At 43.5% G+C, this 14,271-nt stretch overlaps 1 protein-coding gene across 5 annotated transcripts in view; it reads left to right on the top strand.

Annotated features, from left to right (window-relative positions):
- The window catches only part of LOC104551079 (E3 SUMO-protein ligase ZNF451), a 50,024-nt gene that overhangs the window by 30,543 nt on the left and 5,210 nt on the right, over window positions 1-14,271 (top strand). For all 5 annotated transcript variants that reach the window (XM_061990501.1, XM_061990500.1, XM_061990499.1 and 2 more), the window contains exons 12-13: window positions 63-193; window positions 1,133-1,319. In XM_061990501.1, coding sequence (XP_061846485.1) covers window positions 63-193; window positions 1,133-1,319 — 318 coding nt within the window. The remainder of the gene's footprint in view (window positions 1-62; window positions 194-1,132; window positions 1,320-14,271) is intronic.

Here is a 14,271-nt window from a genome sequence, read left to right as displayed (position 1 = left end):
AGTTCATGGTAACATTTCTTTATCTTAAATTTTTCCTCTTTTTGTTTTTCTGCACTGTTCAGGAGGACAAAGCAACTGGAAGCCTCCAGTGCAGTGCAAAAGTTACAATTCTCTTAAGAGGATTGGATGCTTCTTTCTTCATCCACGTTGTGGTACCAGAAGAGAAGCAGCAGACTTTGCTCTCTGTGTTCATGTAAGTTAATACACACTTTCTTTATTGCTGTGTTTCTGTACCCAAAGTGTGGCAGATGATACTTGCTATTGATGTTAAGTACTAATTACAGGTGAGATTCTTGGATTGTCTTTGTGACTTGTGTGTCCATGAAAAAGAATGATAAACCTGTCACTTAATTGAGTGGAGACAGCCTGTTGAGAAGTGATTTACATAGTATTTTTCTTTCTATGGCAATAGAAAAGTTAGCCCAAATAGGATGTCAGTCTTGTGAATAGAAAGGAGGCTGGTTAGGGAATGCGGAATAAAACCCTAAAACTGCAAAAATAGAGATGCTGTTTCAGAGAGAAAGGTAGTTGACTGACTCTCCAAGTAGCCAAAGTCTAGACTCATCTTTAAGATAATGGATGGATGGGTGCTAGTTTGAGCCCCTGTTGGACTGACAGAGTAGTGCTGCTGTTAGTAGATCTTAGAGATGTAGCTGGGCTGGGAGAGATGCAGGTGAAGGACAGGAACTTAGAATGCCATGAGAACTCACGTTCTTCATATAGTTATCAGTTAGGTAATCACATTCTCAAGTACTTTTATATAAGCATGTTTTGCAGGAGTGTTTATGTTACATTACAGGTTTGGATTTTTTAAAATGCTCTTCACAGATGACTTGTTTTATGTGGAGATGGTTCTGAAATGCTGCTGTTTAGGAATTTGTTCTATGCTCCATCTGTACTGGTAGCCATTCTGGTGGCCATTTCCGATATCTGGTGTTATATGTATAGGATGAATGCAATGTCAAATTGTTGAAATTATACCTTTCACAGTGGTATAATAGGCATCAGTCCGTAAGAGCAGAAGAGAGTTTCTGTAGGCTTTCCTATGAAGATCTGTCTTGCAAAAAGCTAGCCAAACCCCATGAGATAAAAACATTGTCTCAGTTCAACACTGTAATTTGTTTCCATACAGGCTGGTCGTCTGGATGAGCACCTGCCCAAGCAAATTCCTTTCACCATACTTTCTGGAGACAAAAGCTTCCTGGAACTGGAAAGTCAATTTAAGATGACCCAGCGGTCAGCTCACATCCTAAATCCTCACCACATCAAAGGAGACATGATGTGTGCCTTGCTAAACAGCATTTCAGACACCACAAAAGGTAGAAAGTAAACGTTAAACAAAATCTTTCCATTAAACTGATAGTTCTTTCCAATAAAAGAATTGAACACTTGTGCTGGTAACACAAGCTGTTCCTTGGTGCTTCTTGTACTGCAATGAAATACAGATCAGAAGATAAGTTTGCTTGGGGCAAGCTTTCAAAACAGACTTAATTAAGCATTTTTATTCAACATAACAAACTCTGTCCTCCCTGATTCTTTTTTTTCAGTCTGAAAGCTCCTTTCTAGACAAAGAGAAGCTGTTTTAAGCACTTTGGTGTGCATATTTGTCAATTTATACTATCTGTTTTGCTTGATTTTGTTCTGGGTCTGAAACATACATGACTCTGCTACAGCATCATTATTTCCAAAAAGACCTCTGCCTATTTTAACTCTGATTGTCCTCCTGGCTGCTTCCCGCGCACTTATAGATCACAGTGGCACATGGTTCACATATCTATTGGGAGGAAAACTGTCGATGATAGCTTTTAAGTTTGCTAGAATACCATCTTCTGATTGATGGCACACTAAAACAGTCACACTTTTTATGTAGGATCATCAGAGAGGTTTGAGCCAGCTCGTTTTTGTGCAAAGGATACCTGAGCTGAGTTCTAATACTTCTTGGTATTAAAAAATTCCTTTAAGCAGTTTTCTTAAAAGACCTGGTGTTTTTCTGTAGAAATATTACTGCTTTTTTAGCTGCTTCTTGTGGTTTTGGGACTGTTGTACAGAAAGTTGTTTCCGAATTAGCCCTAAAAATCCTGGTGTTCAGAAAAACACCCTGCTAGCCTTGATGCAGACGTATGAGAGCTATCACATGGTGCTGCTGTTCTGCCATGAATGTTTGTCTACTGGCCCTGAATGGCAAATAGACATTGATTGACTAAAGGGAAAAAGAAAGAGTAATTCAATGGTTTCCTGAAAAAAAAAAATCTGTGGTGAGTTGGAATTGATTTATGCACTTTTTACATGGCAAAGGTGCTTATACAGTTTTCTGGCCACCTCAGGTGTTTGTTGGGCTACATTTTTCAGCTGGATTATGGAGAAGTGATTCCCAGCCAGAAGCAGCCATACCAGTAAAATTTCTTGGTCTAGTTACAGAACTGTCACTGACAAGTGGAGTTCATTTTGCTTGGGGGAAGATTACTTTTTTCCACAGTTACCCATAAAACTATACACTGAATCATGGCATTCCCACTGCAAAGGTTTTCTTCATAGAGCATATTGAAATTCCTAGATTGATACATCTCTTCTAATGCCATCGTAACTATAGCTATGGATTCACGTGGGAGGGATTTTTTTTGCTTCAGGACCTTTGCATGTTTTAAGGAGGAAGAGTTGGAACACAACTGTAACTTGCAAGCAGTCAATTTCAGTTAATTTGGCTGTAGGAGGCTTCCTTTCCTGTAGAGTTTGTTGTGTGACTTGACAATGGGATGGTGAGGAGAGGGGGATGACTTTTCCTATGTAAGGGTATTCAAGTTCCCTGCCTAGTTAGTTCTGCTAGTGTAACTTCATTCACTGGGGTATACTGCCTCAGAAATGATGACTTTGATCTAACCATTTTCTGTCTGTAAATTATATGCTAAGTTTTTATTGCTCTTGCTTTCAAAAGCTGCCTCATCTAACCTTTTTTTCAATGTTCCTTGCTACATTAATATTTAAGTTACTATTTTGATGATTGGCACTGCTGAGAGGTCTCAAACTTAACTTGCTGGCTGGCTGATAATTTTGCATCCCACTTAAGTTATGCATGTTTTTATTCTATTAAAAAAAAACACCAAAAATGCCAACTTTGATCAGGAAAGTAATAGAATTGTGCATGAATCTTTTGGCTGCTTGCACGCTTTTAAGGGACAGAACTTTCTTGAGCCATCCTTGGCTTCTCCAGTCAGTGTTAGGGGGGCACCCAGATAGCGAGAGCTCTCTTCTGTTTCTGTATGAAAACAGGACATTAGAAAATTCAGATTTGATAATAGGCCTGTTTGCTGCATAGTGCGATGGTGTAATTACCAGGAGTCTATCAAGTTGGTTTGCTTTTTTTCTTCAAAAAGTAAAGCCACTGCATAATACACATTGACTGTGAGGCTCAGCATCAGCAAGCATTTGCAAGTCCTAGTGTGGGTGAGACCAGTATGGGAGAGCTTGAGACTAAGTCAGGCAATGTATCATAGCCTGATATAACCTGTTGTCCTGTTACAGAGTGCAGCTGAACGTAAGGAAATAGAGACAAGAATCACTTGCTTTGTAACTTTCTCAAGCCTATGGCTATTATTCTGGTGGGAGAAAGAAGTGAGAAATATTTTTAATACAGTTGTTGGTATTGGATGAGCTTCAAAATGAAAAAACTGTTTCCCCGAATCACAGAGCTATCATTAGCTTGTGAGCTGCTGGATTGTGGCAATCACTGACAGTTTCACCTTGTGAACTGTTTCACCATGTCAGCAGAACTGCTGTGGGAACTATGGTATGTGCATGCATTTTAAAATAAGTAAAAATTGCCATGGATGTTGCAATACGATATCAACAGTATGATATCAGCCTTAGGAGACCATGAGCTGTGGTGAATGCATGGATTTCCCTTCAGGTATGAGAAGAGTAGGCAAGATATTAATTCTTACATGCTCTCTTCTGCTGCTAAACCTGAGTTGATAAATACAGGAGTGGGTTTTTTTCTTACGCTGAAGGTGCAAGACATGATGGGAGGTTGATGTGTGTTAGTTGAGAGGTTTGAGAAGGGTAGAAGATAAAAGTTTTTAGTGTCTCTTTAATTCCTTTGCAAAGGAAAGTTTGTAGCATGCAAAAAAAACCCCAACATGATTCCTTTGTCTGTCTTTAAACAATATCTAGTCGTGAAAGCTGGTGGGTAAGTTAGGGACCATCCTACCTACCTGTTGTGGTTTAGGCTCAGACAGTGACTAAGGACTGTGCAGCAACTTGCTCACTGCCCACCCCTTCCCCAGTGGAATGGAAAGGAGAATCAGGGGAAAAAAGGTAAGACTTGTGGGTTGAGAGAAGAACAGTTTAATAATTAAAATGAAATAAACTATAATAATGACAACAGTATTGTAATAATAGTTATTAAAATAAATACTTATTTAGAGAGAAATTAAAACCCAAGAAGAAAAAAAAAAAAACCCTGAACCAAGTGATGCCCAAGATAATTGCTGACCACCTGCTGGCTGATGCCCTCCCCACCAGCTCCCCCCAGTTTCTATACTAGGCATGATGTTCTGTGGTATGGAATAGCCTCTTTGGCCTAGTTCAGGTCAACTGTTCTGGCCATACTTCCTCTCAGCTTCTTGTGCCCCCCCCAGCCTACTTGCTGACAGGGCAGGGTGAGAAGCAGAAAAGTCCTTGACACTGTGCAAGTACCACTCAGCAATCGCCAGAACATCCCAGTGTTATCAACATTCTCAGCATAAATCAAAAACACAGCCCTGTACCAGCTACCAGGAAGAAAATGAACTTTATCCCATCCAACACCAGGATACCGTCCTGACACTGAAGGGAATGCCACAACTTGTTTGTTGACAAAAGTGGCTTTTGTAGAAGTTGATGGCTTTCGCTTAACTGTATTTCTCTGTCATGTTCAAACAGACAGACTCTTCTAATTATAAGAGGAACAATTTGTTTTTTAAGTATTTCTTTTCCTTTCTTTTAAAGAGCCAGGCTGTCTCATGAGACTATCAGAATCAATGGTGTAGTGATGTACTATGTCTGCCAAATAGCAGCAGACTTTGCTCTCTGTGTTCATGTGAGTTAATATACACTTTCTTTATTGCTGTGTTTCTGTACCCAAAGTGTGGCAGATGATACTTGCTATTGATGTTAAGTACTAATTACAGGTGAGATTCTTGGATTGTCTTTGTGACTTGTGTGTCCATGAAAAAGAATGATAAACCTGTTACTTAATTGAGTGGAGACAGCCTGTTGAGAAGTGATTTACATAGTATTTTTCTTTCTATGGCAATAGAAAAGTTAGCCCAAATAGGATGTCAGTCTTGTGAATAGAAAGGAGGCTGGTTAGGGAATGCGGAATAAAACCCTAAAACTGCAAAAACAGAGATGCTGTTTCAGAGAGAAAGGTAGTTGACTGACTCTCCAAGTAGCCAAAGTCTAGACTCATCTTTAAGATAATGGATGGATGGGTGCTAGTTTGAGCCCCTGTTGGACTGACAGAGTAGTGCTGCTGTTAGTAGATCTTAGAGATGTAGCTGGGCTGGGAGAGATGCAGGTGAAGGACAGGAACTTAAAATGCCACTCCACCTCTTCCACTGACCTATAAGGTTCATTTTCACTGTGCTCAAGTGGAGTTGTCAGCTGCCTTCCTCAATCTGCTGCTGATGCCTGAGTGTTTAAATAATACTGAATGCATACTAAACTTTCTATGTATGTTTATATTTGGAAGAGCAGGATTTCAGTTCATTCTGATGTATATACTACTAAGCTTTCTAGCTCCCACTCAGCTAAAAGCTTTTTGGGATATGTACAGTCAACAAAAGAATTTAAGAGGAGTTAGGAATTACTTTACAGAAAATGTTGAGAATAATTACTTGCCTTCTCAATAGTCAAGTTATATGTGTTGAGTCCTATTGAATACCACATCTGACCTCACACTCTGCTTTTTCCAAACCTTCAGTTAACACGGACTGTGAATGACTAAAGAGGGGTCACAGCCTCCAACCCCCACTGTCTAAAGAGACTGAATGGGATCGGCATGAGCATCTGCAGTGTGATGCACCATGTATGATAGTTACTCTAGTAAATTACTCATGAATGTTAGTTACTCTAGTAAGAACCTGTTCCTTTATTTACACTGTGATTGCAGTGGCCGTGGCCTATTGCACCAGCAAATAAGAAAGTCATCCGTGACTTGGAACCTTGTGTAAGTCGTTACTGGTTTGGGTTTGCCAGTGGTATGTCTTGTGTGCATCTTTGAACGTATGTGTATGCCCTAGGGAGGCAGCCATGTAGTAAGACCTAAGTGAGTCTGAGAAAGAATTGTAGGCAAGTGGATGAACTGAGAAGACCTCACCACTCAGATGATACAAAAAAGAGTACTGGAGGTGTAGTTTACTCTGGTTGTGAATTTTGGAGATCTCTAAGATGAAGGTTAAATGAAAGTCTGAGTGATCATCTGAGTGAATCATGGTATTGGGTACAGCTTCCGAAAAAATGCAATTGAAGGAGAGTGAGGATCGAGAGCTTTATTTTTAGCTGTGCTACACTTGAATGAACAAATGCATGAGCATCTGTAGGGAGAGATATAGAGGGTGAAGCTTTAGTTTACATGGAGGAAGAGAAGCCTTGTGCATTTGTGAACCCTCAGTAAAGAACAGCTGTACTTGCATTTACAGATGATGTTACCTTAATGAAGAAATGGAGATTAGAGCAATAAGTACTGAGGAGGATCCTCCAGGGACATTTTGAAGAGGGAATAAAGGAAAGGATTCTGGAAGGCAAGTAACAGTGTTTTAAAGGCAGCGTGATCATACATACTGAATGTAATTGCTGATTAGGGACAGGTACTGATCTGAAGTTTCTGGCTAAGTAGTTACTAGGCTCTTAAATGAGGTAACTTTAATGATATCCTTAAGGTAAGATGGCACTAAACCTTCAGACATCAACTGTGGAAGGAAAATGTCAATGGTTGGAGAGATAGTGAAGTGTGATATTAATATCCCTGTACATGGGGATGGGAAAGAGGCACATGACATCGGAAATTCCTTCTCTTAGTCTTTTGAGTAACATGTGAGAGAGATGTGGAGGTAGGGCGTGAGACTGCAAGGACTAAGGCTGGGGAAGGGAAATTGAGTCTTTGGTGAGACAGAAGAACTGGTAAAGCTGATGAAAGTTAAGGGGATAATGGTAACTAAGGATGGTGCAAGAGAAGGTTGTCAAATCCAGAGATGGAATTATGCTGAGCCATGTGGGCTGCTAAGCCAAATTCAAGCTGTGGCACTTCGATGTCAGGACAGTGGGTGGCGCTTGCATTCTGTCGCGGTTTACTAGTCTCTTCCCAGAGCAGGTTTCTCTGAGAGTCTCACGATGTTTCTATCTATGAGGTTAATCTTTCTGAGCTCTGTATTCCTCCAGAATTTGTTTTCTTGGCCTGGTTTTTTGTTCTTTCAGCAAAAAAATTTCAACATATGAGGACAATAGTGAGCAGGAGGATTTCACTGAGAGAATAAGTATGGTCAAGAGTTTCTTACTATTATTTAATTAACACAACGTACTACAGAAGAGTCCTTAAGATCTCTGAGAAACTAGCAAATTCCTTTTCTTCTGACCCTAGAGTGCTGTTTTAACAGGAGAGATAGGACATACCTGATTTCTCCAAATTAAACTTTTTTATTTACTCTTCATCATCAGATGATGTCAGCAGTACCAGCAGTATATGGAACATGGTGATCAGTGGTATGAAGCCTAGTTGGAGGCAGTTACCAGTGACTCCAGGAGTCAATTCCAGCTCTGGTCCAGTTTTGTGTCTCCCCTAAAGACCTAGATGATGGGGCAGAGCGTACCTCAGCAGGTTTGCTGATGATACAAAACTGGGAGTGGCAGGTGATAACACCAGAGTTTGTGCTGCTGTCCAGAGGAACCCTGACAGGGAAGAAATGGGCTGACAGGAACCTCATGAAATTCAATAAGTGCAAGGTCTTGCACCTGGAGAGGAACAATCCACAGCACTGATGTATGCTGACCAAGGATCAGCCAGCCGTAAAACAGCTTAGCAGAAAAGGACCTGGGCATCCTGGTGGACACCAAGTTAGGAGGAAGTTGAGGGAAATGAGGTCCTTTGCCTCTACTCAACACTGGTAAGGCCATAACTGTCAAATTGTCAGCTCTCAAGTCCAGCCACCTGGACATAGTCCTGTGCAACTAGTTGTGTATGATCCTGCTTGTGCAGGGGAGGCTGGACAAGATGACCTCCAGCAATCCCTGCCAACCTCACCCATTCTGTGATGGAGTATATTGTCAAGTGGAGTGGAAGATTTCTGAGAGAGCAGAGTTCAGCTATAGAATCATAGAATCATTTTGGCTGGAAGAGACCTTTAAGATCGTGGAGTCCAGCCTTTGTCCCAGCCCTATCAACCACTAAACCATTTTGCTAAGTGCAACATCCACCTATCTCTTAAACACCTCCAGGGACAGTGACTCCAGCACCTCCCTGGGCAGCCTGTTCCAATGCCTGACAACCATTTCAGGAAAGAAATTCCTCCTCAGATCCAGCCTGAACCTCCACTGGTGCAACTTGAGGCTATTTCTTCTTTTTCTATTGCTTGTCAGTAGGGAGAACAGACTGGCCCCCTCTTCGCAACAACTTCCTTTCAGGTAGTTGCAGAGAGTGATAAGGTCTCTCCTGAGCCTTCTTTTCTCCAGGCTAAACAGCCCCAGATCCCTCAGCTATTCCTCATAGGAGACATGCTCCAAATCCTTTACTAGCTTGACAGCCCAGCTCTGGATCCTCTCCAGCACCTCAGTGTCCTTCTTGTAGAGAGGGGCCCAAAACTGGACACAGTATTCGAGTTGCAGCCTCATCAAAGCCGAATACAGGGGAATGATCACCTCCCTCCTCCTGCTGAGAACACTGTTCCTGATACAGGGCAGGATGCCATTGGCCTTCTTGGCCACTTGGGCACACTGCTGGTCCCTCTCTGCCTGGCAACTTTCCAGCCACTCCTCCCCAGGCCTGTAGCACTGGCTTACTAAAGTCAAGGTAGACAACATCCACAGCCTTTCCTTCATCCAGCAAACAGGTCATCCTATTCAACAGATCAGGTATTTTAAACAGGACTTGCCCTTCATAAACCCATACTGACTGGGCCTGATCACCTGGTTGTCCTGCATGTGCTGCATAATAGGACTTAGGATGATCTGCTCCATCAGCTTCCCAGGCACTGAAGTCAAACTGGCAGGCCTATAATTTCCCAGATAATCTTTCTGTTCCTTATATATGGGTGTTGTATTGACTGACTTCCAATCAGATGGGACCTTCCCAGTCAGCCAGGACTGCTGATAAATGATGGACAGTGGCTTGTTGAGCACCCCTGTCAGTTCCCTCAGCACTCTAGGATGTACCCCATCCGGCCCCATAGACTTGCGCACATCAGTGTGGAGCAGTGGGTCACTGACCTCCTCCTGAACTGTAGCGGGGGACATTTTGCTCCTTGCCCCCGTGTCTTGGCTTATGGGGGAGTGACTTTCCGCAGTGGAAATGCTCCTATTAACTAAAGACTGAGGCAAAGAAGGCATTAAGCACCTCAGCCTTATCCTCATCTTTTGTTGCCAAATTTCCTTCTGGATCTAATAGGGGATGGAGGCTCTCCCTGGTCTTTCTTTTATTGTTAATATATTTACAGAAACTTTTCGTATTACCCTTTACCTCTAAAGCCAGCTTGACTTCTAGCTGGGATTTTGACCTTCTTATTAACTCCCTCCATAACCTAACAATGTTCCTGTACTCCATGTGAGTGATCCACTCCTTCTTCCAGAGGCCATAAACTCACTATTTCTCCCTGATTTTAAACCAAATCTCCCCATTCAGCCACATCAGTGCCTCTGGCTTGTTTTGTGGCACATGGGGATGACCTGTTCCTGGGCCTTTAAGATTTCCTCCTTAAAAAGTGTCCAGCCTTCCTGGACTCCTATACCCTTCAAAACTGACTCCCAAGGCATTCTGTCAAGTAACCTCTTAAACCAGCTCTAACCTCCTAAACCAGATTGACCAGCTCTCTTGCGCAGTTCTACCTTCTAGGATCTTATCCTAAGAGATCCATCCAAGCAGGTCTTTGAAGAGGCCAAAGTCAGCCTCTTCAAAGACTTGCTTGGATAGATTTCACGGAATAAGATCCTAGAAGGTAGAACTGCCCAAGAGAGCTGGTCAGTCTTCAAGCACCTCTTCCTCCAAGCCCAGGATCAGTGTGTCCCAAATTGCATGTTCCTATGCAACCTCATCTAGGGGAACCTGCCTCTGCAGGGGAGTTGGACTAGATGATCTCTAAAGGTCCCTTCCAACCCCTACTATTCTATGATTCTATGAAGAGGAGGGAGGAGATCCCCGTGGATGAGCAAGGATCTACTGGGACAACTCAGGCAGAAAGCAGCCATCTATGAGAGGTGGAAACAGGGGCTGGCTTCTTGGGCAGAGTATAGGAACATCGCCAGGGCATGCAGGGGTGCAACTAGGAAGGCTAGAGCCCTTCTAGAATTACATTTAGCCAAGGATGTTAGGGACAGCAATAAGGCATTTTTCAAGTACATCAGCAACAGAAGGATGGCCAGGGGTAATGTGGGCCCGCTGCTAAATGCTGAGGGTGCCCTGGTGTCTGAGGATGCAGAGAAGGCCAAAGTACTGAATGCCGCCTTTGCTTCAGTCTTTATGGCCAAGACTGACCCTCGGGAAGCCCAGTCTGGCAAGGGTAACAGGATGGCCAGGACAGCAGAGGACTTGCCCTGGGTGGAAGAGGTTAAAGACTTGTTGGCCAAGCTTAAAGCTCAAAGTCCTGATGGGATGCATCCTAGAGTGCTGAGGGAGCTGGCTGATGTGATTGCTAAGCCTCTCTCCATCATTTTTGAACAATCATGGAGGACAGGTGAAGTGCCTGAAGACTGGAGAAAGGCCAATGTCACACCAGTCTTCAAAAAGGGCAAGAAGAAGGACCCAGGAAACTACAGGCCTATCAGCCTCACCTCCATCCCTGGAAAACTGATGGAACAACTCATCATGAATGTTATCACTGAACATATGAAGGATAAGATGGTTATCAGGGGGAGTCAACATGGCTTCACCAAGGGGAAATCCTGTTTGACCAATCTGATATCCTTCTATGAGTGCATAACCAGCTGGCTAGATGAGGGGGGAGCAGCCTTGACTTTAACAAGGCTTTTCACACCGTCTCCCATAACAACCTCATCAGAAAGCTCAGGCAGTGTGGCTTGGATGAGTGGACAGTGAGGTGGATTGAGAGGAGGCTGAATGACAGAGCCCAGAGGGTGGTGATCAATGGCACAGAATCGATTTGGAGGCCTGTGGCCAGTGGAGTTCCACAGGGATCGATTCTGGGGCCAGTCTTGTGCAACATCTTCATCAACAACCTGGATGAGGGGACTGAGGAACCCTCAGCAAGTCGGCTGATGACACCAAACTGGGAGGACTGGCTGATTCCCCAGAAGGCTGTGCTGCCATTCAGCAGGATCTCGACTGGCTTGAGAGTTGGGCAGAGAGGAACCTCATGAGGTTCAACAAGGACAAGTGCAGAGTCCTGCATCTGGGGAAAAACAACCCCATGCACCAGTACAGGCTGGGGATTGACCTGCTGAAGAGCAGCTCTGCAGAGAGAGACCTGGGAGTCCTGGTTGACAATAAACTGAACATGAGCCAGCAATGTGCCCTCGTGGCCAAGAAGGCCAATGGCATCCTGGGATCCATCAAGAAGAGTGTGGCCAGCAGGTCGAGGCTGGTTCTTCTCCCCCTCTCCTCTCCCCTGGTGAGGTCTCATCTGGAGTCCTGTGTCCAGTTCTGGGCTCCCCAACTGAAGAGGGACAGGGAACTTCTGGAGAGAGTCCAGGGCAGAGTCACCAAGATGATCAGGGGACTGGAACATCTTTCATATGAGGAAAGACTGGGAACTGGAGCTGTTTAGTCTAGAAAAGAGGAAACTGAGGGAGGATCTTATTAATATTTAAAAATATCTAAATGGTGGGTGTCAGGAGGTTAGAACATCCCTTTTTTCAATAGTATCTAGTAAGAGGACAATGGGTAATGGGATGAAGCTGGAACACAAAAAGTTCCGTATAAACATAAGAAAAAAAACTATTTCACTGTGAGGGTGAGGGAGCCCTGGCACAGGCTGCCCAGGGAGGGTGTGGACCTGCTTCTGCAGGAGGGTTGGACTAGATGATCTCTAAAAGTCCCTTCCAACCCTACCATTCTATGATTCTAAGCAAGTCAAAGTCTGCCAGTTGGAATTCCAAAGTGTCAGTTTTGCTGTCCCACCTCCTAACATCTCTGTGAATAGAGAACTTAATGATTTCATGGTCACTGTTCCCCAGATGACCTCCAACTGCCACATACTCCACAAGACCTTCTCTGCTCACAACCAAGAGGTCCAGCAGGGCACTCTCCCTGGTCGGTTCACTTACCAGTTTTGTTAGGAAGTTATCCTCCACACATTACAGGAACCTCCTAGTTTGTTCTCTCTCTACTGTGTTGTATTTCCTGCAGATACCTGGGCAGTTGAAGTCCCCAACAACAGCAGGTGATGGCAAGATTTCTTCCAAGTGCTTATAGAATGTTTTGTCTGCCTCACTACTCTGGTTGGGAGGCCTGTAGCGGACTCCCACAGCAAGATCAGTCTTATTGGCCTTGCCCCTTACCTGATCCAAAAACTCTCAACCCCTTCATCACTATACGTAAGTTCTGAACATTCATAACAGCCCTTAACATACAGGGCCACCCCACTGCCTCCCATTCCCTGTCTGACCCTCCTGAAGAGCTTGTAGCCATCAATTGTGGCACTCTAGTCGTGGGAGGTATCCCACCACATTTCTGTGATGGCCACTATGTAATAGTTTTCCTGTTGTATCATGTCTTCAGGCTCCCCGTTTGTTCTTCATACTCCATGCATTGGTATAGATGCACTTCAGATGAGCTAATGCTCCCAACACCTTTTTGTGTGAGGGCTGTTTCCTACTAGATGCTTCTCGGGTGTTTCTCTGACTTTGGAATCATCAATGGCCCTTGCCACAGTCACAGGGTACAGACATGCTATGGGCAATGTTAGATCAAGCACAATGACTTGTCCAATGCAGAAAAGCAGCATGGTGTCTTGTAACTTGAAAAATACATCAGTTGGCCTTTCATTCTCTTTGGTTGATGAGTTCCACACTAACAGTTCTTGCTGTCTAGCCCCTAAAGGAAGCTGACTGAATTCCTGTACCCTGTCCTGTGTTTGCTGGAACATTTCTGCCTGGGACTTTTGCCTGCAGACTGCTTTTATTCTGACTGTTACAGTGTTATTCCCGATTCTCATCACGCCCTATCAGAACATCTTAAAATTCTCATCTTTACTGCTGTTGTGCATTTTAGTCATTTCTCTGTGCAAGTTTGAGTAGGGTGGGGGCAAGGGGAAACACTGATAAAAGCTTTTTGTTTTGGATAAGGAAAGTCTCGGTATAATTTGATACAGACAAACCTTTGCATGAAAATCTGCTTAAGACTTGTCTCTTTGTTAGCTTCTGAGAAGGTTAACTTTCGCCAGCTCTCAGGTTTCAGAGAATCCAGCAACTGCCTTCATGGGAAACTGAATGTACATTAATTCAGGTAGAAGGAAGAGAAGTCTTGCAAATCATGAGTAGCAAAGGCAGAATGTAGCTCATGAGACTTTTAACATACTTCATATTCATGTTTGGTCTCGTGAGCTGATTTTCCCCTTCCTCCCTGCCCCAAACTGACAGATCATCAGTACTAATTGTTTTCAAGTATCACAGTTCTGGTGTTGTCTTAAGCAAACCCATTTTCTGATGATGTAACTATCAAGTGGTGTTTAGTTACTGCATATCAGGTGCAGTGATAAATGATGGGACAGGCAGCTTGTTCTAAAAACGTCTCCCTGTTTTGCATGCCAGTTTGCATCTAGCTCTTCCAATGCGAGTGTCTACCACATGTTATTACAAGGATGTAATTGTGGTGTGACTAGCAAAACATTTTGGCAAGATGAGGCTTGCAGTACATAGAGATGGATCCTAAACTTTCCTAACAAACTGAAATAATAATTCCATCTACAAATCCTGTTTCAGCATTCATAACTGTGCTCATTGACAAGAAAGTCAAGGTGGCTGCTGCTCTGCCATACTCTGATACAAATGAGTGTCAACACAGCCTGTTGCCTGGGTCAGGGAAGCACTATCTTCTAATAGTGTGTCAGTGGGTTGCCATCGTGGCCTTTT

The sequence above is a fragment of the Colius striatus genome, chromosome 2 (genome assembly GCF_028858725.1).
Source record: "Colius striatus isolate bColStr4 chromosome 2, bColStr4.1.hap1, whole genome shotgun sequence".
In the NCBI taxonomy this organism is placed as follows: Eukaryota; Metazoa; Chordata; class Aves; order Coliiformes; family Coliidae; genus Colius; species Colius striatus.
The sequence above is the reverse complement of the archived record's forward strand: the minus strand, read 5'-3'. Positions and strand labels throughout refer to the sequence as shown.